A 26,747-nucleotide genomic window follows, 5' to 3' on the forward strand; every position below is an offset into this window, starting at 1 on the left:
AAGAAAGAAAAAAGTGATGACCACAAAAGTGTGACCAGATCTAAGAAACATTTCTCCAAATGAAGAACCATGATGTCACAGTGCTGTTCAGTTTATATGACATCCTGAAAATAGCAAGACTACAGTTACATAAAGCAGGTTAATGACTGTGAAGCTCCAAGATGAGAAAAGACTAAAAGTAAACTTTTGGAAGTAATGAAATGTGCTTTACACAAAAATGTGAGCAACATTATGAGACTATAGGCATTTGTCAAAACTTAGCAAATTTTATATTACATACTGAGAAACTATATCATGTTTAAATTAAAGTTTTTATAAACACCTTCAGATTCTATTCATAACTATAGAACAGCCAGAAAATAAAAAAAGTAAAAACATTTTTTTTATTTTAAAATATCTTTTTTATATTTATTTTATTTATTTATTCCCTTTTGTTGCCCTTGTTGTTTTATTGTTGTAGTTATTATTATTGTTGTTGTTGTTGTTGGATAGGACAGAGAGAAATGGAGAGAGGGAGGGGAAGACAGAGAGGAGGAGAGAAAGATAGACACCTACAGACCTACTTTACCACCTGTGAAGTGACTCCCCTGCAGGTGGGGAGCTGGGGTTCGAACCGGGATCCTTATGCCGGTCCTTGTGCTTTGCGCCACCTAGTAAAAACATTTTTTAAGCAATCTTAAACCTTAAACGTGTTTTTGTGCATCACTCAGAATATTTTTCAATGCAAATACAGACTTGTTTGTTCAAAACTAAAATAAGGCCAGACCTTCACATCATTCAGGAATCTCCTTGATGAATTAAAAGTCACAAATATGTTTTTTACTTTAGTAAATAGTCTATGCATATGAAAAAGGCTATTATGATCTTTCTAGTTGTAAGTAAACACCAAATTCGTACATCTTTTTTATTGTCATTATTTATTTCAACACCTGTAAAACTAGTTTATATTAACATATACTTTGATTAAAATTACAGGTCTTAGATTATTTTAGAACTGCATTTTCTATTTTCCCTAAATAAAATCTCAAAATATTCTTTATAAAATTAGAACAAAGTCTTAACTTTAATTGGATGACAGGACAATTAAAATGCTAGCTGACAATAAAGAAATATTAATAAAAGAGTTTCTGGAATAGAGGATTATTGATCTGTTCTTATCAATTCTTTGTAAATTTAGGAGAAGATGCTGTACTCACACACAAAAAAGGCTACTCTATTTAAACAGGTTTATTATTATTATTATTATGAAGGAAAAAAGGAACCCCAGGGTCTAAAATGTAATGAGTGATCCTATTAGTTCCACCAGACTAAAATCATACAGTCTACGTATGTGGTCTTTTCAGCCACATCTGTCATGAGCCACTTTTACATCACAAAATGCAAAATACTGAGCACTGATTTACTACATAAGACCTGGGAAAGTATTCATCTGCCGATTCCTCTAAAAGAAAAACTGGCTTGTAAGAGAATAGAAGATAGTTCTTTGCTGAGCATCATCAAAATTTAATGCATTTTAGAATCAAATCTTAATATAATTTGAGCAACAAAGAAAACTATAATGAAGGAAAGTATTATATAAAATGAAAAAAGATATTTAAAAAATCTGAGCATTTTGCTTGGTTGGGAAACAGACCAATATATAACATATTTCATGTGAAGATGTATATAAAGTGCTTATCACATAGTAGATGCTCAGTAAATGGCCCCCTTATATAAATATCCAAGGTAGACATCTTCATTAATCATTATATACATTATCTTCTTTCAAAAGTTGCCAGTTACACTACAATGGAAATTTTACATATAATAAAAATATAGAGCCTAGGAGAGTTTTGAATTATTTGACTATCTAAAATCCACCACAATCAGTTCTTTGATAAAATTTTATATAGTTACTTTACTTTGGTGCAAAAGACACTACCTTCCTTTATAAAATAGTGTTAACTATCATTCCAAAAAATTCAGTGGTGTAAACTGAAAATAATTATGTGTGATTTTAAATAAATCATTATACAATTCTGCTTTAGATAGTTTGTTTACAATGATTCTAAAACCACTGAAAAAGAAATACATACTTGATACATAAACATCCAAATCTTATACACTTGTCAGTTTTTCAATAATGAAGTCTGGGGAAAATAAATTCAGACACCCAAGTGAATTGGCAACTGTAAGTGACAGAAGCCCTTCTAAATCCTCTGTTTACACTGGAGATTAACGAAGTAGATTTTGCCTTGCAAACTGAACAGTCCATGGTCAAGGGAACCTGCTCCCTGTCAGCCCGCAGGGCATAAAGACAATGCATGGTCCTAGTAGGAAGTGACCCATAAACGTATTCCTACCCAGGATTTATACAAAGCCAGTCTGCCTCTCAGAAACTCCATATGACCATCAACTGGCCTGCAAGGCCGACCAGGAGGCCTAATTACAGGTCTACAGAGTCCAATAACAAAAGCTGGAGGGCTTTAGCCTGGGATGATCTGCTTTATACTGACTTGAGAGAGTCCATATAGAGGACACAGAAGAAAGAGGTTTAGCTTTAAAACTCTCCCCAGAGATTCAGCATTGTACTCAAGTCTAGAAAGCCCACAAGTAACATACTTCTGCTAGGCTTAAACATCCCACTGTCTCAAAATTAACATTCAACTACTGTCTGCTTAACATCTGCTCAAACATGGCAAGTTGCTGTGATATTGTTAGTCTCTAGTTGGTAGCTCTTTTTCTTACTAAATATTATTAGGGATAAAAAATAGCCACTTAAATATAAATGTGTAACTGATACTAAAACAACTTATTCTTTTAAAATGTCATTTAGTTCATGATTCTCTTTATAAACTATTATTCTATATTTTTGGATGAAAACAAAGCCATAAAACCAGGTTCATAATTAGAAGCTTGAAGCTAAATTAAGATTATCAATTTGATTTTGCACTAAAGCTATTACATTTCATATAGCATTTTTTGATGTTTGAAGAAACAATTCCCAAGTTGATTAAACTAAGTATTTTATTCACTTATTTCTTTTTAAAGGTACTATTTTGATAACTTCTGTTTATAAATGTATGTTGTTACAAGAATCTGTGACTCAGTTTCTCTTTTAGCTAACTCCTAAAATCACTAAGTTATATCAGAAAGGCTTGCACATACTACTACTAGATAATGATACTCAGTTATCAGGTACTATTCCAAGTACTTTGTTATCTTAGTATGTTCAGTTTCTATAAAAATTCTGTATGTCATACAATATTATCATTTCCATTTTATAAATGGAGAAAATGAGATTCAGCCAGCTTTAAGAATTTACCTAGTTATCAGAAAATGGTAGAAATGAGAACTGCAGCCAGCATATCTCATTTAAGAACTTATCCACCATAATTACGCACAGTATCCTACCTACCAGATGCACTTGCCCAGCACACTAAATACTGTACTCAATTGTCTGCCATACTATATTTCCTGTTGTACTAACTATAAACAAGTACTGAATGCACACTACTTACAGTTATACATATTTTACACATGTTAACTCATTTAAACTACATAACAACCCCATTAGTAGTGTATTAGTAATATTTCCATTTTATAGCCGAGGAAATTAGAGGAGAATATACAGGGCAGGTGGTCAGTCTGAGCTTAGAAAGTTAGTTAGGGTGGATAGAAATGGCACACATCAAGCAGAAGTCTATATATACGTGGGGCGTGGGGGGAGGGGGACGGGCGAGGGGAGAAGAGCCTATAAACTGTCCACCTGAAATAGAAATGAACTGTTTAATCACTTGCTATGCTTTTAAGGTTTACAGGACAGTCTTTCAGGAAAAACTATTTCTTGGTGCCACAGATTAGTAGTCAGAAATATACAGAGCAAATTACAGAATAGTTTTCAATGGACCTTGCAAAGGACACTATCATGGCAATCTCGAGTGTTATTCTCAGTCACAACTATTACAAGAGAGACTGGCAGTGAGTATCTCACAGTGCACCGGACTTGCAAAGTGATGCTCTAGTTCATTTTCTCCTGTTAACAAACAGATAACTATTCTAAAAAATTTAAGGCTGTCCTTTAAATCTATTAAGATTTCCAAGATCACATTGCTACAAAGGGAAAGAATCAGTACTTGGTTTCTAGATATTGAACAGGTAATTAAGAGAATTTAAGTTTAGGGGCTGGGTGGTGGTGCACCTGGTTGAGCACACAGGGCAGGTGGTCAGTCTGAGCTCACAAAGTTACAGTGAGCAAGGAACCAGGTTCGAGGCCCCCAACCCCACCTGCAGTGGGGAAAGCTTCATGAGTGGTGAAGTAGGGCTGCAGGTGTCTCTCTTTTTCCCTCTCTATCACCCACCTCCTTCCCCTCAATTTCTGGCTGTGTCTATCCAATAAATAATAAAAATGAAGAAAATAAAAAAATTCAAAAAGAAAACTAAAACAGCATATAAAAAAAGAGAATTTAAATTTAACATGTTGCAGGGGAACTGGGATGGAATTGAGGTGCTCAGAATCCCTTACTAAGCACAGTCCCTACTCAATACCTGCATATAGAGCACATGTGTGTGCAACTCATCTGGGTCTTACCATACTTAACTATATCTTATCATCCCAGGAAAGGTCTCTGGCATGCATCTTCTTAGCTAGATTTAAGACAAAAGCACTGATGATCATAAAACACTCCTTCAAAATTATTAGAAATTTAGCTATTAGGAGCACTATAATAGTTTAGGAAAACCACATTTCCCCCAAATTCTTTCACACCACTAATTTAAAACTCATTTCAGAATAAAAACGTATGATTTCATTGTAACGCATGTGTCCATATTCATCTTGCCTCAAGATGAGATTGTATCAGTTGGAAGAAACTGGGTGGAACTGGAATAATAAATATCAAACTATACTATCATAGAATAAGTAGTATTCCAGTATCCACACCATCCCTTTAGGAAAGTAACCAAACTGAACTAAGACACCAACTAAGATGTAGTAGATTAACCTTTGGGAGTAGACTTTGGCAACTAAAGAGTGGGACAGATAATAAAGGATGCATACAAAATATGAAGCAGTCATTCTAGGTGAACAGATGTCTATAATTAATTCAAAAAGAAAGATATTAAGACTGAAGTACTTTTAATAGATTTATTGGTACACAGGTTCTTTTTCTCTTCAGATTCCCCCCCTCCCCCATTTGGATTTAACAGTGCCTGAGGAGTTTACTTTCATACCTACATAGGTCACATACAAGTTACCACACTTTTCATCAAAGTCCCATCTCTGCTCCATAAACATCTTAGTTCTCACAAACTACCCCTGACAAGATATTTATCATTTTTTTACATTCGTTTTAGTCATCTCTATTCTATGTGGACATGAGTGAAACCATCCAGAAGTTGTCCTTTGCCTCTTTACTTATTTCACTTAGCATTGTCACTTCCAGTTCCAATTATCTCAATTAAGAACAAGGCTAGATTCTAACTACAAGCCCTACCTGACAAGCTCCAGTTCTTATTCATCTCTGTTAAAAAGTCTATTTTTTTTCTTAATTATAAAATGACATCTAACTTCATCTTGGAAAGAGATTCCTATCTAATCCTCATCTGTCCACCTACTTCTTTTCCTCCCTCCCTCTCTCCTTGTCTCCCAGTCACCCATCCAAGGTCACACATCTCAATACAAAAAAAATACTGGATGTCTTTTGAAGTTGTGTTGCAGGCTATGTCATATTATAAAACAATAAGTTCATGAAACTGTCAACAAAAGTAAAGTCTGATAAAAATGATTATTTAGTCAGTGGCAACTAAAAGGAGCCAAGTACTTTCTTTTGTAAAACATCTTAGCAAAAAACACTCATGTGCTCTAACTATTAAAGCCTTATAGTCTTATATACTCACTTTTTAGTAATCCTCCAAAATAATCTAAGATATGGAAAACACAATGTCTAATAGGATTTGCATTACAATGTCATTGATAATGAGGGAAGTGCCGAAGACAACAGTTATGTTCAGAAAGGTGAAAGTTATTAAATTAGGAATGCTACATCCAGTTAAGGTCTATCTTTGCTTATTCAGGCCAATATAGGTTTTTACAATTGAAAACTGTCATAATATTTTGAATGTTTCTTAAATCCACAAAACCTAGCTCTTTATCCTTAACAGAATTTTAGAATGTTAAAATTTAAAAATGAGGGGTGACAGCTGGGACCAATATAAATGTATAACTATGCACTGTGAGGTTCAGACTGTCAAGATTCTTTTATAATATATTTCAAAGATGAAGAAAACTGTATAAAGCTTTGAAATGAAATTCTTCATAATTTTATTAGTAGAAACAAATATTTCCTGGCCAAGGCACCATTAATATTTTCTTTTAAAGCAAGAGTTTGTCAATTCTCTATGGGGATTGGGAATATTTTTCAAGTAAAATGCCACTGAAAAATGAATATATATTATGTGAAAAAAAAAAAAGGAAAATCAGGGCTGGGGAGATAGCATAATGGTTATGGAAAAGACTTCCATGCCTGAGGCTCTGAGGTCCCAGGTTCCAACACAAGCACCAACATAAGCCAGAGTTGAGCAGTGTTCTGGTCTCTCCCTGTATCTTTCTCTCTTTGTATCTCTTTCATTACAAATAAATAAATAAAGTAAAATATTTTTTAAAATGGAAAAATCATATTAACTAACATTATACTAAAGTATATTGAGTTAAATTATGAAAAACTTGACAGCAAACAGACTAACTATAACTGTTACCAAACAAAAAATGGATAAGCTTGATACATAAAAATTTATGTGACTATTGAAATGTGTAGGAGTATAGAGACTCATAATGAAAATATTTACCAATTTTTATGCCGGCCAGACTTCCCTGGTAAATTACTTTTTAAAAAATTATTTATTTATTTTCCTTTTTTGCCCTTGTTGTCTTTTTCTTGTTGTTGTAGTTATTATTGTTGTTGTTATTGATGTTGTTGTTGCTGTTGGACAGGACAGAGAGAAATGGAGAGAGGAGGGGAAGACAGGGGGAGAGAAAGATAGACGCCTGCAGACTGCTTCACTGCCTGTGAAGCAATTTCCCTGCAGGTGGGGAGCGGGGGACTCGAACCAGGATCCTTATGCCAGTCCTTGTGCTTTGAGCCACGTGCACTTAACCCGCTGCACTACCGCCTGACTCCATGGTAAATTACTTTTACTGGTGAGTCGTGAAGCTGTCTTTTTATTCACACTAGTGTTCTCTATCTTTAGAATATGGATATTCTGAGTGGGAAGAAATATAATAAGTTAATTGAAGGAATACTTACTGCCAGAAGCCATTTCTCTGCTTGACAGAAGCTAAGCCTTGAAACAACAGAAGCCCTCGAGATAAGTTTCTAATTCCCGTAGGAAGGATGTTTGCCAGAAACTAAGTGACATACCATATAGTTATAGTGACATACCATATAGTTATAGTTTAACAGAAATAGTTGCAAGGGACCCTCCACCACGATCTCTGCCTCCCCCTTCCCCCTATGCTCCCCCTTCCCCGAAGCCTTAAAATGCCTGTGAACACAATAAAATTTTGCAGCTTGATCAGAGTCCTGTCTTGCTGTCATTTCTTGTGTCTCCTGTCCCTTTCATTCCAGGTTTCGTGGGTTCCTAGCCCCTGTTCACCGCCCCGCTGGCCGAGGCATTCTGGCGCCCGAACGTGGGGCGAAGAAGCCTTCTGGAGACCTAGGAACACCGCTGATCGAGAGGATAGGCCTATCCGAAATTCACTGAGCTACCGTGGCCGAGGGGGTAACGCAAAGGCTCGCATAGATCGCCATGGAACTGCCCGGCCGTGAGTGGCATCTGGAGGAGTGTCACAGCGGCTGAGGTAAGCATTACCATGGGACATGAATTTAGTAAACAAGACTTGTTTATTAAAGGACTCAAGGAGTCCCTCAAGACACGAGGAGTAAGGGTTAAGAAAAAAGATCTCAAAAAGATCTCAAGAAGTTTTTTTTTTTATTTTGTGAGTGATGTTTGTCCATGTTTTCCCTTAGAGGGGACTATTGATGAAAAAAGATAGGCTAGAGTAGGAAACTGTTTAAGAGATTTTTATGAGACCTTTGGTCCAGAAAAGATTCCAGTCCAGGCTTTTTCTTATTGGAATTTAGTAAATGATATACTCAAAGTCTATAAACATTGTCCTGATGTACAGTGAGAAAGGGAGAAAAAGTCTTACAGGGACACTCCCGGCCACCTTCAGTTTGTGAGTCTGTCTCTATTCCCATGCCTGATTCAGGAGACCCCGCCCCTGAGGCCGCCTGCTAAGTGCCCTCCTGTTAAGATTTACCCCTCTTTGACAACCTTAAGACCCCCCGCCAAAGATGGGCCTGATGATAGTCTTTCTCCTGAAGAGGCCTTATCCCTTGATGAAGAGATGGCCAAATATCATAATCCTGACCAGCCACCCCTATGCTCTTCCTTGTCCAGACTGCCTCCCTATATCACCGCCCCGCTGGCCGGGGCAACTTACAATATGCATATATACATTTTCTCTATAAATAAATATAAAAGCTACAATTTCTATCAACTGTTAGTTTTGAGTAAAACATTAGTATTTAGAACGGTTAACATGGACCCTTTGTAATTTTTAAAAAGCAACGTGTTTAAAGTCTACATTAAATAAATAAAATAAATATTTAAAAAAATAGATAAAAAAGAAAGAAAAAAAAATAAAGTCTACATTAATCTGAAAACGTCTAAAAATCAAGGTCAAAGCATTACTATAATACCATTTAAAAACAACTCATTTAAAATTAGATGTTTACCAGTAAAGTCAAAATAACTAGAATAATATTTATAAGATGCTTACCATGTTCCCTTTAGAAAGACAAAACCTTGACTTAAGATTGACATTGTACACAAAACTTAAAACAGATAATAATGTTAAACACCAAATGTAAAAGTACCAAATTTTTACAAAAGACTGCTGGTGGAGAAACCACTTGTGATCTGTAATTAAGCAAATAATTCTTTTGACATATAACCAGAAGCACAGTCCACAGAAGACAGAAATCAAGTGGAGGGCAGGCAAGACAATTCGCCTTGGAGAGTGGCTGCTTTGCTATGTGCATGACCCAGAATCTAGTCCAGCCACCACTGTATGGGGATAGCCACCACCCAGTGTTGTAGCGTCTTTTCCTCTCTCCTTCTGTCTATTTCTGAAAAAGTCAATCTAGAGTGATGACAATCAGTCAATAAAATCAATTGGACTTCATTAAAACTAAAACGGAACTCAACTTTCGCAAATAGAAGAATGCCTTTTAGCATTATAGATGGTAAATATTTCAGACAAAATATGGCCATACACACCATCTACTTATAGTTACCTCAAATTTTCAAGAATATATGAAATAAATGTTTTCTCTTTAACCCACTTGTAAGACAACTACTAGCACTTACCAGCAGCTTCAAGAACCAATTGAAGTCTGGCTTTGGCCTGTTCAGCTGGTGGCTAAAAGAAAAAAAAAAATCAACCAGAAGAGACATTTACAGGTCAGCTTTAATAGATGGATTAAGTACAGTAACTGTAATTTAACAGTGAGACAAAACATGACCCATTAAATTTTAAATAGCAATTGAAAATCCAATACTTCTGGCAATTCATAGCCTAAAACTAAATCTTTTCTGCTTTCCTAACTTTATTTGAAAGGAAGGATGCAATGTGAGTGCCAGGCTTTTAATATCTATTTACTGATCTCTAAGTGAATGTAAACTACCTTCTTACCATTGGCCTTATTCTGATTTTTGTACAGTATGCTGATGCTATATAACACGGATTGAGCCAATAAAATGATTTCTGTGAAAAAGTTGTTAAAAACTTTGTGATATTAAGACTTTAATTCACAAAATATCTGCTAATACGTCAAAATGTAAATAATGTTATGTTGATATAGAAAAAAAGATAGTCTCAGGGCCTAGTAGTAGTAAAACCAGGTAAGCTCACATGTTACCAAATACAAGGATCTGGGTTCAAGCCCCTAAGTCCTTCCTTACAGGGGGAAAGACTCATGAGTGGTTAAACAGAGCTATAGATGTCTGTCTGTTTCTCTTTCTCCCTTCACCTCTCAGTTTCTCTGTACTATGAAATAAAAATAATAAAAGTATTTTTAAAAGATTCACCCATATATGAAATTAATTCATTAATTAATTTAAAAAGACTCGGTAACAAATGTGTTAACACTTGTACTACAAAATCAATATTTCCCCAATAAAATGGTAAAAACAAAAAGAAATGAAAAAACACAGCTTCTTCAATAAGTCATGCTGTGATAATTAAATAGTGACATGTAAAAGAATGAAAATGTGTTGGGTTAGAGGTTATGCAGTAGATAAATTGTGGACTCTCAAGAACGAGGTACTGAGTTCGATCTCTGGCATGGAATGTACCAGAGTAATGCTCTGGTTCTTTTTCTCCACCTATTTAGTAAGTAAATAAATAGGTAAATGTTTTTGTAAAAAGAATAAAACAGGATGTATGCTTTACACCATACATAAAAATACATTCAAACTGAATTAAAATCTGTTAATACCCGAAAACCCCAAAATTCCTAGAACAAAGCATAAGAATAAAGTTCTCTGACATGGCTCTTAATGACTTTTCAAGTAGAAGTATATCAAAATTAACGACTTCTACACAGAAGGAAGAAGTAAGTCAACAAATTTGAAAGAAAACATTTGCAAACCATATATGTATCTGTCAAGGAGTAAATATTCAAAATATGTTAAGAAATACAAAAAATATGATTTGATAGCAAGCAAGTAAGTGAAATCCAATTTAAATACAAGCTAAGAACCTGAACAAATATTTCTACCCAAAACATATAGGAAGCACAACCTGATGCGTGAAGAGATATCCAACATCACTAGTCATTAAGAAGATATAAATTAAAGCCAAAGTGAATTATTCAAGTTTCTTAGAAAGACTATGATTCAAAGGATCCTGGGGGAGGGAAAGACAGGCAGAAGCCGAAAGGGCTTTGAGGACCTGCTGCATGATTATGGAGAACAACTTAAGTGGGTGGTAGGAGAGGTGTGCAGATATCTATCACAGGGAGATGAGAAATTGTACTCATGTGTCAACAACTGTCCTGTAAACCGTTATTTCCCCAATGAAATGAAATGAAGAAAAACAACAAAAATTCTATGATCACTACAAGAAGTTGATAAGACTGACATACATATTCATAAAGCATCACTATACTCAAGAGATCGAGTGAATATATTTATCAAAGCTTTCCACACACCTCTATGTTATTCTTCTATGATATGCATCTCACTCGTCTCCCCAACCCCTAAGCAACATTATCAGCCTTTTTTTCCCCTGCTTTATTTTAGTTATTTTGAATAGAGGAACTGAGAGGGACGGGGGAGACAGACAGGGAGAGATAAATAGAGATGGGGCCCGGGTGGTGGAGCACTGGATTAAATGTACATAGTACGAAGTGCAAGGACCCACGCAAGGATCCAGGTTCAAGCATCTAGCTCCTCACCTGCAGGAGGGGATGTTTCACAAGCAGTAAAGCAGGTTTGCAGGTCTCCCCCCCCTCAATTTCTCTCTGTTCTATCAAAAAAAAAAGATAAGACAGTTGGTTATAGCACTGCTTAACACTTGTGAAGCTTCCCTCTTGCAGGTGGGGACCAGGGGCTTGAACCCGAGTACCTGTACATTGTAACATGTGCACACTACCTGGTAGGCCACCACCCAACTCCCCTGATCAGCTTTCTATCATTACAGAGTACTTTGAATTTTTCAGTATTTTATACATAAAAGGAATCATATGACATGTCCTATTTTCTGTCTGGCTTTTAAGTCCAACATACTTAATTTGAAATTCACGCACTTTGGTGTGCATATCAATATTCACTAGTTTTTTACACTGTAGTGTTTTATTGTAAGAGTGCACTATGATTTCTTCAAATAGTGCCCTATCTACATTCTATTTGTTTCCGTTTTATAAGATACTATTTTAAAAGCACTATAAATGCAAGGGGGGAGCTCACAAGTGGTGAAGCAGTGCTGCAGGTGTCTCCTTTTTATGTCACTGGCCCTTCTCAATTTCTCTGTCCCATCAAATGAAATATATATTTTTAAAAAGAGAAGAAAATTACCAAACTGTTCCCAAAGTGATTTTACATTTCTTTAAGCAACACTTAAGAATTCAAGTTGTGGGGGTCGGGCGGTGGCGCAGTGGGTTAAGCGCATGTGGCGCAAAGCGCAAGGACCAGCATAAGGATCCCGGTTCGAGCCCCCGGCTCCCCACCTGCAGGGGAGTCGCTTCACAGGTGGTGAAGCAGGTCTGCAGGTGTCTGTCTTTCTCTCCCCCTCTCTGTCTTCCCCTCCCCTCTCCATTTCTCTCTGTCCTATCCAACAGCAAACAACATCAACAATGGCAATAATAATAACCACAATGAGGCTACAACAACAAGGGCAACAAAAGGGGGAAAAATGGCCTCCAGGAGCGGTGGATTCATGGTGCAGGCACCGAGCCCAGCAATAACCCTGGAGGGAAAAAAAAAAAAAAGAATTCAAGTTGTTCTATATCTTAGTCTTGACTTAATATAACCATTCAAAGGGGGATGACTACTGGCTCACCCTGTAGAGCTTTATCCTGTGCAAAGCCCTGGGTTCAAGCCTCAGGGCACCATATTGGAATGCCTGCAAAAAAGAAGGTTCATGAGTGGTGGGGGGATGCTTCTCCTGTTTCTCTCTTACCCTATGTCTCATCCTCTGTCTAGAGGAAAGAAAATATTTTTAAAAGGTCAGTGGGAGCAGAGGAGTTGTAAAGCGATGAGTCCTAGTAATAAACCTGGAGGCCAAAAAAAAAAAAATCCAACAAGTATCTCACTGTGATTTTAATCTATAGTTCCTTAGTAATTAATGGTTTTAAATACCTTTTTTCTGTCTCTTTATTATATATTATACAATATGTATTATATATATTCCTTGATAAAATGTATGTTCAAGTCTTTGGCTAAGGTTTATTGGATTGTTCCATTATTGAGTTCTCCAAGTTATTAATGATAATGAATGTAATTTTTCATATATAAAAATTTCAAATTATACAGATACTTTCATATAAACACACATACACAGAATTATATAATTATACTTATATACTGGATAAATCCCCTCCCCCTGTGAGTGACTTGTTTTTAATATTCTCTAAAGATAATCATTCAAAGAGCAGAATCAATTTCTTCCACATGAGTCAAGCTTTTGTGATTTTATGTCTAAGGATCCTTTACCTAACTCTAATTCATAAAGATATGTCCTCTGTTAGGGAGTCGGGTGGTAGTGCAGCGGGTTAAGCGCAGGTGGCACAAAGTGTAAGGACCAGTGTAAAGATCCTGGCTCAAGCCCCCAGCTCCCCATCTGCAGGGGAAATCGCTTCCCAAGTGGTGAAGCAGGTCTACAGGTGTCTGTCTTCTTCTCCCCCTCTCTGTCTTTCCCTCCTCTTTCCATTTCTCTCTGTCCTATCCAACAATGACAACAATAATAACTACAACAATAAAAAACAAGGGCAACAAAAGGGAATAAATATTAAAAAAAGATATTTCCTGTGTTTAAACGTACAATATTTATAGTTTATGTTGACATTTAGTGATATGAAATACAAAATTTTTATATTGTATAACATACAGAATAAAAAAATTAACTATTACAAAATAAGTTGTCTAATTTAGAGAATCCCCCCACTGATCAATGTGCCATAACTGATGGCACTATCTTATGCCTTAATTAGGACATTTTCATAGTAATGCTTAAAATAAGGTAAAATAGTTCCTTTCTATTTCTGTTTGTCTATTTCTCTGTATATTCTGTTTGTTTTTGTGAAGCCAGAGCCTCAGGCTGGCACAACTTTACCACTCTTGGGTAGTTTTGTGAGGCAGGAAACAAAGAAGGAAGAAAGCACAGAAGCTTTCCCCAAACCCATGGTGGTATCTTCATATGGTGTTGGGGCTTGAAACTATGCTGTGCACATGGCAAAGCAAGTACTCTACTTCAGGAGCTATTTATTTTCTAGTTCCTCCCTACTTTAAAGTAGTTTTGACTCTTAATAGCTACTCTTCTACTTTCCCCAAATTTAGTAAGAATAGGTTTGTCATTTTATTTTTTTTTTTTTGCCTCCGGGGTTATTGGGAGGGCTCAGTGGTGGCCTCCCCCCCCTTTCCATTTTATTGGATAGGACAGAGAAATTGAGAGAGGAAGGGGAGAAGAGAGGGAGAAAGACACCTGCAGAATTGCTCACCGGTTGTGAAGCATCCCCCAGTGCAAATGGGGAGCTGGGGGCTCGAACCTGGATCCTTGTGCGGGTCCTTGTGCTTAGGACTATGTGCGTTTAACCAGATATGCCACTGTCTGGCCCCCTAGGTTTGTAATTTTCTATCTGTTGCATCCGCCAATTACACCTCTTATCCCTGTGTGTGTTGCTATGATTTTGCATAGGATTGCCCTGCATCCTCACATCACCTTGGGTAGGAAGAAAATCCTAGGAATAGTCAGTGTTAGCCTGGTATAATTTTACCATCACTTTTACTTCTTCTTAAAAAAAAAATGCTTTCCATCTTATAAGATCACTTTATGATAGAGGGAGAGAGGATGTATAGGATTCTGTTCAGTTATGGTATATGAGAGTGGAAGTTACAATCTGAAGTCTCAACTGTGTAAGGGCTAAGGTATATAAGTCATGTGCTCTAACACTGAGCTTTCTTCATGGTTCAGTTTTATGCTTAAAGATTTGAAATCTGTGTGTTTCTTCAAAATAGGCTGTACATAGTTGGATATTACAAGATGAAAAAAAATCTACCTTTCAATTGGGTTGTTCAAACCAATTAACACTTAATATAATTATCAATATATATGACTTTTTTTCTTGTTTGTTCTCTCTGCACTTTGTTCTCTTTTATTCTTTGTTTGCTTTTCCTTAGGTGGAACATTTAAAAATTTTCATTCTTTGCTGAATTTACTACAATTCCTTTTATGCTGTTTGGTTGTTGCTTTAGAGTTTATAGTATGCACCTTTAACTTATCACACTATATCATGACACCACTTCATATAGACTCCACCTAACCAATAATTGTATACTCTCATTTCTCACTTCCACATCTCTATTTTTTTTACTGACATTACTGTCATAGATGTTATAAACATGGAACAGAATTGTCTGTATTTTAAGCAGCCATCCCTTCAATAGATACCAGGTAGTTATCACTTTCAGCACTATCTGCTCTTTCACATCAATCCAGGTCTATCTAGTCTCACTTTCTTTCACATTTCCTATAGTGCAGGTTGTTTGGTGGTGAATGTGGTGTGTGTGTGTGTGTGTGTGTGTGTGTGTGTTTTGCCACCAGGGTTATTGTTGGGCTCGGCGCCATTCTGAGCCAGCACTATGAATCCGCTGCTCCCGAGGACCAATGCCTTTTTTTTTTTTTTTTTAAATACGGCACAGAGAAATTGAAGGATGAAGAGGAGACAGAGATGAAGAGAGAAAGAAGGGGCCGGGCATTGGCACACCTAGTTAAGTGCAGGTATTATGTACAAGGGGATGGGGGGCTTGAACCAGGTCTTTGTGCATTGTAATGTGTGTGCTCAACCATGTATGCCACCACCCAGTTCCCCTATTTTAAAATTTATTATATATTTATGAGAGAGGCAGAGTGAACTTGAGAGGGAAAGAGGAAAATGCTGAGGGAAAGAGTTTTGTGTAGCTTTTTATTTAAAAAAAAAAAAACTACAAATAGGCTTTATTTTTGAGAGATACTCTACACTGGGTATAGATGTCTTGGCCTATGTTTGCTACATTATTTTAAAGATTCTACTTTCCTTTATTGTGGTCTGTGTTATTTCTGATGAGAAACATGCGTTCACAAATGTTACATGAATTCTCTATACATAAATGATAACAGTATTTATTTTTAGTCTATTTGCCTTTAAGGTTTTTCTCTCATAACTGGTTCTAACAATTTCATTATGATATGTCCTGGTATAGTTTCTCTCTCTCTCTCTCTTCTGTCTGTGACTTGTTGAAAGTTTAATCAGCTTTACTTTGGTCATTACTTCTTCACTTCCATTTTTTTGTCATCTTGCTTTCCGTGCCTAGCCACACAGCACTCCAATTACACACAGATAGTTACCTACAGCCATACTAGAGCTCATGAATACTGTTCTTTTTTAAGTTTCTCTCAATTCATTTTAGATGGCTTCTCTGGCTATGCCTTTTAGTTCCTAGATCCAATTTCTGCAATGTAACATTAACATCAGTCTCATACGGTTTTTTATTCACACATGTCATCTTCATGTATAGAATTCTCATTTTTAAAACCATTTTAATAGAAGTTAGTGGTTTATAGTACGGTTATTGACATAGGTACAGCGTCTCATCTTTCCATGATGGGTGTCTGCAGAACACTCTCACCCTTCCCACACTTAAAATTTACGTCTCTCTACATAATCGGTGCAGTCTATCCAGCAGCACAATTTATACACACACTATAGTTAGAACAATTCTATTAATAACCTTGTCTACTAATTCTATTCCAGTGCCAGTTACAAGTGATTTTTGCTTGTATTGCTACTTTTTCTTGTTTCTGAATACATTTTGATAGGTTATCATACACCATGAATTTTATTTTGCTGCTTGCTGGATATTTTCATATTCATACTGGGCATCCACATACCAGCATATCTGCAGTATAATTAGCTCCTTCAAGGCAGCAGGTCTCTGACATCTATTTGGCATCTAGTATAGTATCTACGAAACAATCAATACACAAAGGACTTGGGGGGGGGTGGCTTTCAGATTTTGGTGCATGATGGTGCAAAAGGGCCTAGGATGGGGGTGAGAGTATTTTGCAGAAAACAGGAATTTTATACATGTACCTATAACTGTATCTACTGTAAATTACTAATCCCCCCAATGAAATCTACATTTAATAGGTTTTCTGGAAATTTGTAAAATTCTCATATTTATGTGCATTACACAGAAATTAAGTTTGAACTATCTGCTGAATTCTACATTAGGAAGAATTTACTTAATTGAGATAGTAATGGTTAAGAGAATGGTTAAGAGAGTAACATGGGAAAAAATACTACATTGGAGGAAAATATAGTAAGTTGTAATGAAGAAGTACACAATCTATACAATTAGAGTTCTTCACCTATCTTCTTGATAACATTTATAACATCATAGTTATTAAAACAGACACATGAATTTCATAGCTACATATCACTTCCATGTGCAATACCTTTCTGAATGAAAGCAACAGACACTCCTGGGAAAGTACAAGCTACCTCCTCCAAAAATTAAAATAATAAAATACTGTTATAGAGATTAGTTATTGTAGCCTTATAATGTCTCAGACCTTGTGGTAAGCATTTTGCATACATCTCAGTGAACGAAGTCCTCATAATAGAACTGACATGGTCGACATTCTTAACATCACTTGTAGATGAACAATAAATTATCTTAAGTCCCAGAGACAATAAAGTGGCAGAACTTGAATTTTATAATAAGGCAGGTCACACAATTTATGTTCTTAGTTACACAATAATGTCTCACAACTTCAAATCTATTTATTAACTTTCACAGGGGAAAACAGAATAAATCTAATTACTTATGATTGCCAGAAAGGACCATATAAAGTCAGAGATTTTCTTTTGCCTGTTGTAAGCTACTATTTAATGATCTTAAAAGTTGTTGGTGCCATCAAAAAGCTCATTTTTAATCAAGCTTTTTCTCAGATGTCCAACTTTAAAAACATTAAACATATTCATAGTTTAGGTACTATGCGGTTTCATTTAAAGTGAATGCAATCTCACTGTGACACACACACATATCAACAGCTTATCATATTTCTGGCTACATTTCATTTTAACAGTTACTATAATTCTGTTAGGATCAAGGCCTAAGCTAGAAATATTACAAGTAGCTCAAAAGTAGATTTATCTCTCCTCTAGAACTTAATATCAAGTTGGTTTAAATAAAGAGCAAGAAAGAAAGGAAAAGAATGAAACCAACCACATATATACCATTCTCAATAGCAGATTCATCTCGGTATTTTATTGTTTTTTTTTTCCTCTAAACAGTTTAAGAGATTTGAAAAAAAATTAAAAAATGAAAGTAAATGGAAGAAAAAAAGGAAAAAGAAAAGGAGGAGGGAGTTATTTAATAACTTTTTTTTTTATTAAAAAGCAGAGAGATGTCATCTTGTTGGTATATTTTATATATAAAGAAGTTAAACTAAAGAGGTGACTTTAAACCCAAGACAGAAACATCCCTTAGGGTTTTTTTTTTTTTTTAAGAAAATGATGGTCAAGATCTAATACTATTGAATATTATCTACTAAATTATCTGTTTCTATACTACACAAATCTATAGTCATGCCTATTATCTCTTACAGCTTGCAGTTAGACCAGGCAGAGTTGAGCAGTTAATGGACCACAAAGCCTTAAAGCATTTTTCTAGTCCTTTCACGGAAGGGCTAACCACCCCTACCTGGATTCCTGCAGCTGTATCATTTACACTTATTTTTTCATCCCATAAATAGTTACTGAAGTTATCCTCATAAAACAAGGTTCTAATTAAGTCGCTTCTAAAGAATATCTTAGTGACTCTACACTGAATCCAGAGTTAAGCATAAATCATTTCTAAGACCATCAATAAAATCCTAAGCTTACTTTTTTGTTCAACTATTCATGCTTATAACCAACCTTTCAGCAACACTTAGTTTCTCATTGCCCCCAGCACATCATCATTTCTTCTTTTTGCTCTCACAAAGAGAAACAAACCTTCTACTTGGAATTTCTTTACACTTGTTGTAGAAGTGCTGAAAGGCAACCAGCTTTGTCCTGATCCACTGAGCCAGATGCAAACAGTATAGACATTCACAGCTCACAGAAAAGTAAAGAAAATCTTTATGAAAAATGCTGTAGCCTTCCTCTCCATGCTTTTCAAAGTGGGTGTCCTTTCCCTTCCTTGGTTGCCTTCATTACCAGCCCCAGCTAGAGTCTTACACTAAAACCGCCCCCTCCCCCCCACTACTGTATTGGAGTACTGTTGTTGACACGTAGGTACAACCTCTTAATAATAACCTCAAATAATTTCAAAGCTTTCTATTTTTTTCCTAAAATGAAAGCATATGTGGTGATACATAAAGATAAATTCTAAACTGTTTTTAATGTACTTATTTCTTAGCTATTTTGTTATTTACTTATTGGATAGAGACAAGAGAAAACTGATAGGAGAGGGTGAGATAGAGACATCTGAAGTGTTGCTTCCCCACTTGTGAAGCTTTTCCTCTGTAGATGGGGACCCAGGGCTTGAACCCAGGTTCTCGTGCACTGTCATGTGTGTGCTTAACAAGGTGCTCCACTGTTCAGCCCTCTAAACTGGTTTTGCATCTTTTCCTTCCCCTCATCCACCTTTTAAAAACATCTTTGTAGCCATCAATTTTTGCCATTAAGATTTTAACATCAGCACAAAATTTAGTTCCTAAATATTAATAATTTAGGATGACCTAAGATATTATTTTAAACAACTGCATGATGTCTTTTCTGAAATTCTTAGAATTCAGTTAAAAATAATATTTCCTATTTTTAAAATTCTTTGTAGGACTGCCACCACTCTTACTTTTCCTCCCTTCCTTCCTATATACAAAGGGAGATAGACAGGCAAGAGAGAAAATGAAAGAAACCACACCACTAAATCTTGTTCAACTCGTGAAGGATGGACTTGAACCTGGGTCGTGCACATGGCAAAGTAGCAAACTACCCAAGTGAGCTATTTTACAGGGCCCAATGCAACTATTTCTAAGAGACTAATTATCTGTGATGACATCCCCCCCCCCGCTTTTTGATTTTGTCTTAATTGTATCATCTCATGGTGTTATCTGCAGAACCAGCATTTGAAATAGCCTCTCCCCCTCCTCTCTCCCCCACCTACTTCCATTCCTCCCACTGTCACCCAAGTTTTCAATTATCTTTTAATGTTTTATTCCAAGTTACAACTTCTAGCTTTAAATGCATTTAGTTCACTTTGCTCCTAAATCATCTTCCAAATTAATACTTGAAAGATTTCCCCACTAAAGAAGAAGAAGTGTGTTGCAGACAATAAGTTCTCCGGTATGAGTGATTTACAGAAAGATTGTGTAGATGATCTATCCACATACAGGCATGTGCTGTACGTACCTAGGTTATATATAGCAAAATAAAAGGCAAATGATTCAGTGTTAGAAATGTATTCTAGGTTTGACTGTGTATACTTCGAGGGTTTTAATTGCCTCATTTATATAAGTGTTCTCATCATGACATCCTTAGAAACAGAAAATATGTCTAAAAAGGCAGTGGTAAAATATTAGCAAGTTACAGTCCAACCTCATGGGGGAAGCAGTAAGAGATCCATCTGCAAATGCTGTAAGTACATAAGACAACAGGGGTTAATACTAAAATTACCTTGTGAGAGGACTACAAACTACATGTGTAGGGCTGGAGTGGCAGTTCACTGGGTAGGACGGATACCTTGCTGTGTGCACGGCCAGGACAGAGTCTCGGCATCACGTGAGGCCGCCACAGCACCGGTGCAAACTAGGGTATAGTAGCGCCTCCCCCAGCCCCCACAGGGAAAAGAGAAGTGCTCAAATCATGTGTACAGTTGGCCCTAACTTCATCAATATATGAAATATATGACACATGAAAAGGGATGAATTTAAAATAAAACAAAATAATTAAAAGTTAAATGTGAGCAGGGGAGATAGAACAGTGATTATGCAAAAAGACTTTCATACCTGAAGCTCTAACATTCCCGGATATATCCCTAGCACTAACATAAGCCACAGCTGAGTAGTACTGTGGCAAATAAATAAATAAATAAATAAATGTTGGAGCTGGCAGGTGCTTCATCTAGTACAGCACCCAAGTTGCCATGTTCAAGGTACTGGATCTGAGCCACCAGACACCACATGGCAAAGCAGTAGACTATCCAACTGAGCTCATTTTCAGGCCCCACTGTAACTATTTCTAAGAAACTATCTGTGAGGACTTTTTCTCCTGCAGTTTTTTTTTCCTTTCTCTCACTTGTATCATCTCATGACAGTTGTGAAGGGAATGGTGTTATCTGAAGAACCATGGGGGCATGGAGAGTGGGGAGATTCATGAGTGATAGATCAGTAACGCTGTCTCTTTTCTTTTTCTGCCTCTTTCCCTCTCTATATCTCACCCTTTATCTAGATGAAAGAAAGAAAAGGATAAAAGGAAGGAAGGAAGGAAGGAAGGAAGGGAGGGAGGAAGGAAGGAAGGGAGGGAAGGAGGGAGGAAGGAAGGGAGGGAGGGAAGGAGGGAGGAAGGAAGGGAGGGAGGGAGGGAAGGAGGGAGGAAGGAAGGGAGGGAGGGAAGGAGGGAGGAAGGAAGGGAGGGAGGGAAGGAGGGAGGAAGGAAGGGAGGGAGGGAAGGAGGGAGGAAGGAAGGGAGGGAGGGAAGGAGGGAGGAAGGAAGGGAGGGAAGGAGGGAGGAAGGGAGGGAGGGAAGGAGGGAGGGAGGGAGGAAGGAAGGAAGGAAAGGAGGGAGGAAGGGAAGAAAAAAGGGAGGGAGGGAGTGAGGAAGGAAGGAAGGAAGGAAGGAAGAAGGAAAGAAGGGAAGAAAAAGGAGGGAGGGAGGGAGGGAAGTAGAAAGGAAAGGAGAAAGGGTGCAGGAGGCAGTGAAGTCTTGCAGGCACTAAACCCCAGAGGTAGCCCTGATAGCAAAAGGGGGAGGGGTGGTAAAGGAAAAAAGGGAATGCATATTCTATCCAGAACTACTTAAAAAAACACACTAAAGGGGGTCGGACGGTAGGCCAGTGGGTTAAGCGCACGTGGTGCAGAGCGCAAGGACTGGCGTAAGGCTCCCGGTTGGAGCCCCGGCTCCCCACATGCAGGGGAGTCGCTTCACAGGCGGTGAAGCAGGTCTGCAGGCGTCTGTCTTTCTCTCCCCCTCTCTGTCTTCCCCTCCTCTCTCCATTTCTCTCTGTCCTATCCAACAACGAACAACATCAACAATGGTAATAATAATGACCACAGCAAGGCTACAACAAGGGCAACAAAAGGGAAAAAAAATGGCCTCCAGGAGCAGTGGATTCATGGTGCAGGCACCGAGCCCAGCAATAACCCTGGAGGGAAACAAAACAAAACAAAACAAAACAAAACAAAACAAAACAAAACAAAACACACTAAAATGTTAACAATTTATTTTGTTCTCTACCCTTATCCTACCTGCATTTACCAAGTAGCATCTCATGATGGCCCAGGCTAAATGGTTAGTATGAAAAAAACCTTTAAAAACAAAACAAAATAAAAAAAAAAAACAAAGATTATTAAATTGTTTTACAGTTCAATATGACATATGTGTATGTCTCATATTATAGGGTATTACAATTTGCTCTAAATACTACAGGATTTAAGGGGCCAGGTGGTGGCACACCTGGTTAAGCGCATGTGTTACAGTGCGCAAGGACCCAGGTTCAAGCCCCCGGTCCCCACCTGCAGGGGAGAAGCTTCATGAGTGGTGGAGCAGTGTTGCAGGTGTCTCTCTATCTCTCTCCCTGTCTATCACCCCGTTCCCTCTCAATTTCTGGCTGTCTCTATCTAATACATAAATAAAGATTTAAAAAAAAAACTATAGGATTTAAATTTTGCCTATAATCTGACATTTAACACCCATTTTGTGCTACCATCATGAGGTTAAAGACATTTTGCTGAGAGGTTAATTTTGTTATGGATAAATACACTAAGCTTTTTGCTTTGGGTGATATATGATCAATAATTGGTTTAAGTAATAAGTAAGAATGATATAGAAATTACTCTTTTTTTTTAGTTGACATTAGTCAAATTATAAAAGTACTTCACCATCATAATTAATGAGCTCTGCTTACAAAAGGCCTAAAAACCAGCGGTACTGTTAGTCATGATTACAAAGTATTGGCAGGGTTTTGATTTCAAATCTGTGAAGCTATTTTGCTTTCAGAATTCAAATGTAAAGCCTAAGTAATATCTACACACATATAATGAATACATTGTTTCTTGTGCTTTCATTCTACAATGATCTAATCTCTTCCTTGTTAATCTCCTGATCTCTCCTTACTGACCTAAAAAACAATGAGGTCAATTAAAACCTATTTTTATTAATAAATATTACCATACCAGTAAAGGTCTTCTAATTGAAAGTGCCGCTTTACATGCTTTAAAAAATCCATTATAATAGGGCAGACAGAGAATATATTATCAAAGTAATGCATGTATGATAACCCCAGTCCCAAATTACCACTTGACTACCTGTATTCATTTTTTTTTTTTTGAAGTTGACCTCTCTACCAGTATGGCAGCTGCTTTTTCAGAATCTTAAAATATAATTTGATTCAAGAATGGTTTGTATTTATTTTTAATTTGTTTAAAGTCCTTGAGGAACGAACTATATTTTAAAAACCCTTTATGGTTAACATATATGAAATGATGATAGTTTCCTTTTTGTCACCAGGACTATCACTGGGCATCTCTGCCTGCAAGGCTCTACTATTTCCAGTAGACATTTTTTTCCCTTTTGCTTTCTTTTTGATAGAGGGTGAGAAGAAGAGAGAGAAAGAAAGAGACAGATAGGAGAGACACTTTCAACACTGTTCATGACCTTTCCCCTGCAGGTGGGGGGTTTGAACACTGATCCTTGAGCATGGTAATGTATTAGGTGACCCAACACCTGGACCTAGTAAAGAGATTTTTAATATAGGCATCACACATAGACACCAGGAAGTCTATAAAACTTTTAAAATAACGTGCACATACAATTTCCTGGACAGAGAATCTACAGTTTTCTTTAGATTCCCAAAGGGGATCTGTATGTTCAAAGGTAAGAAACAATGTTCCAAAGTGTTAATATATGACTTGTCAACTCTCATTCATCTGGACTATGAATTCCAAAGCATCATTACTGAATTATTGCCATTTAAAATGGCAATTCACTAAATTATGTTAGGTCACAACTCTATAATTTCCTTTATTTTCGTACTTCAGTTACAAAGTACTAATCTGTATAGCTTTTGCTATTGTCTTTTACATTAAGTCTTCAGAATAGGACCTATCAGTTTTTTTATTTTTAAATCATAAACTGAGTTTTATAATTCAAATAATCTGATGATTAGTCAGGTTGGAACGACTACAGTAAATTAACAATAAAATCTCAAGGACAAGAAAATGTCTGATCATGTCTGTCTCCCTAGCTCTTATAGCAGTGCAAAGAGCACACACACAAAGAATCTTAACAGCTTATTGAATAAGTAAATGAGTCTTCTTTTTCATAGTATGAAGATAAAAAATTAAATGAGACAAGACTGAATTATCATAATGTAAATTACACATAATGCACACAAAGAGAAAATGTCCATACTCCTTAGAAAATATTACTGATTATATTAGATGATTTGTGCTTGTATCTGTTAAGATACTGAAATATTCCAGACCATTTGTCTTCAATAAATGAATAAGGTAAAAATAACTTCTCATTCACACTATCTTGTAATGTAAACACATATTATTCCTTGAGTCAGTCATACCTTTTGTGCTCTGGTATTACTGTACTGCTCTGGTAAGACACTTTTGTAAACATACACAAATCTTATTATTTCCCATTCCAAACATAAGGCAATGATGTCACTTTACATCATTTACATATTCAAAGCAAATCTTCCCATTTAGTTGCTTAGCAGGTATTAAACTCTTATAGTAGAGGCCTTTTTAAGTCATAAACTTACACCTTTGAAAGTCACTTATTAAAAGTATGAAAGGTATCTGTAACATGACATTCAGATAAGGATATTTGACCAGGCAATTCCCTCTCTATCTCCCCTCTTAATTTCTCTCTGTCCTATCAAAAGAGATAAACTAGGAAGAAATTTTTTAAAATGGCTGCCGGAAGTGGATATGCAGTGCAAATCCAAAACCAAAACCCAAAACAGAGGGAAATGCTTTTATTATTTTTCCCCAAGCTAGTGAAATCTTTACTTGTGGTCACATAAGAAGTGATTTTCCTCAAAACTGTTCCATACAATTGGTAAAAACTGATAATCTATTGCACTATTAGAATAGGGGGAAAAATCAATATAACACCTTTTGCAAAAAAAAAAAAGAAAGAAAGAAAAAGAAAAATGGTTCTATTTTAATGCTGCCTTACAGAAGTTCAGATTAAACAATAGGAAAAATCTGGAATACAGAGATACTTAGGCATGCTCAGAATGCTCAAATGTCACCCATGTCCTCATATGTTGCTAGGAGACTGTCAAATACTAATATCTCCAGAGGATTAATAGCTCTATCACAACTTCTAAAGCAGAGCAGAGCTTCACCTGGAATTCAGGAAGTCTGTGAGCCCTTGAATATGTTCTAGAAACATCCACAAGAGATGTTCTATGAAACATATAAAATGAACTTTTTTGGTGATGGTACGTTATAAAAACTACTAATATAAGCATAAGAGTTTATCATCAAACAATTCAATGCAATTTCAGTGTCAAGGTTTATGTTTATGCTCATAATCAAGTTTAGCACCATGTGGTCTCCTAATGTGCTGCTTTTGCTTTTAATCTATATGTGAACATGCCTAAATGGGGCTAAGGAGGCCTGTCTAAATGTCAAATGACTACAATGACCTCACGTCCACAATCACTACATCATGTCAAATTTTCTGCAAATTATAAAGACAAAATGCCTCTGATTGCATTTTAGTTTGCAACTAAGACACTTTTTTTTTTTTACAAAAATAATAAATCATGATTCTCAGGTTATATAGTGAATATAGACTATGTTCTTTTTATGAAGGAAAATCAGAGTACTGCTTGACTACCAGAAATATTATTCTGGGGTAATGGAAAAACAATGAACTTATTAGGTCAAGGCTTTGTATTATCCACTCTTGTACAGAATTAAGGCATTCTGCGGTGAACTGACCAGAGAAGTAGTAGTGGGGGGATTCCATAGGAAGCAGAACAGGGCAGATACAGGCAGACAAGACAAACCCTAATTCTTGAGGCACAGCACCCCTTTCTGTGTTTTCAGTTAAGCTGATGTACTGCTAGTTTTTACATGAACAAATTTGTGATGGCTACAAAAGCTGTGTAAGTAAGGGTAGAATAAATAAGAACAGTAAAGTATTTTTTTGACATTTTATTATTTTGGGCAGCATTACTAATGACTAGAACATCAGAATAATGGTTCAATGATTCAGGTATATTTATCAAAGTACAAAATGTAAGTAATATAATGTAAATCTCAAAACCATTTAAGTAATATGTGAAATGTACGTTAACATGCAAGTAAATCTATTAGTAATCCAAACATTAGAAATTCAATGTAGGGAGTCGGGCTTAGTGCAGTGGGTTAAGCGCAGGTGGCACAAAATGCAAGGACTGGTGTAAGGATCCCGGTTCTTCTTCTTCTAGCGTTTGCCAAGGATCCCGGTTAGAGCCCCCGACTCCCCACCCACACGGGAGTCGCTTCACAGGCTGTGAAGCAGGTCTGCAGGTGTCTGTCTTTCTCTCCCCCTCTCTGTCTTCCCCTCCTCTCCCCATTTCTCTCTGTCCTATCCAACAACGAAAACAATAACAACAACAATAAACAACAAGGGCAACAAAAGGGAAAATAAATAAATATTAAATAAAGTAAAAAAATATAAAAAAGAAATTCAATGTAAATACAACAATGTTATCCATGTCAAACTAAGATT

General features: G+C 36.5%; 1 protein-coding gene across 6 annotated transcripts in view; it reads right to left on the reverse strand.

Moving 5' to 3' along the window:
• RSRC1 (arginine and serine rich coiled-coil 1) overlaps nucleotides 1–26,747 on the reverse strand; it is a 365,711-nt gene that overhangs the window by 150,969 nt on the left and 187,995 nt on the right. For all 6 annotated transcript variants that reach the window (XM_060197599.1, XM_060197601.1, XM_060197597.1 and 3 more), the window contains one exon: nucleotides 9,412–9,463. In XM_060197599.1, the coding sequence (XP_060053582.1) occupies nucleotides 9,412–9,463 (52 nt within the window). The remainder of the gene's footprint in view (nucleotides 1–9,411; nucleotides 9,464–26,747) is intronic.

The sequence above is a fragment of the Erinaceus europaeus genome, chromosome 9 (assembly GCF_950295315.1).
Source record: "Erinaceus europaeus chromosome 9, mEriEur2.1, whole genome shotgun sequence".
Taxonomy (NCBI): Eukaryota; Metazoa; Chordata; class Mammalia; order Eulipotyphla; family Erinaceidae; genus Erinaceus; species Erinaceus europaeus.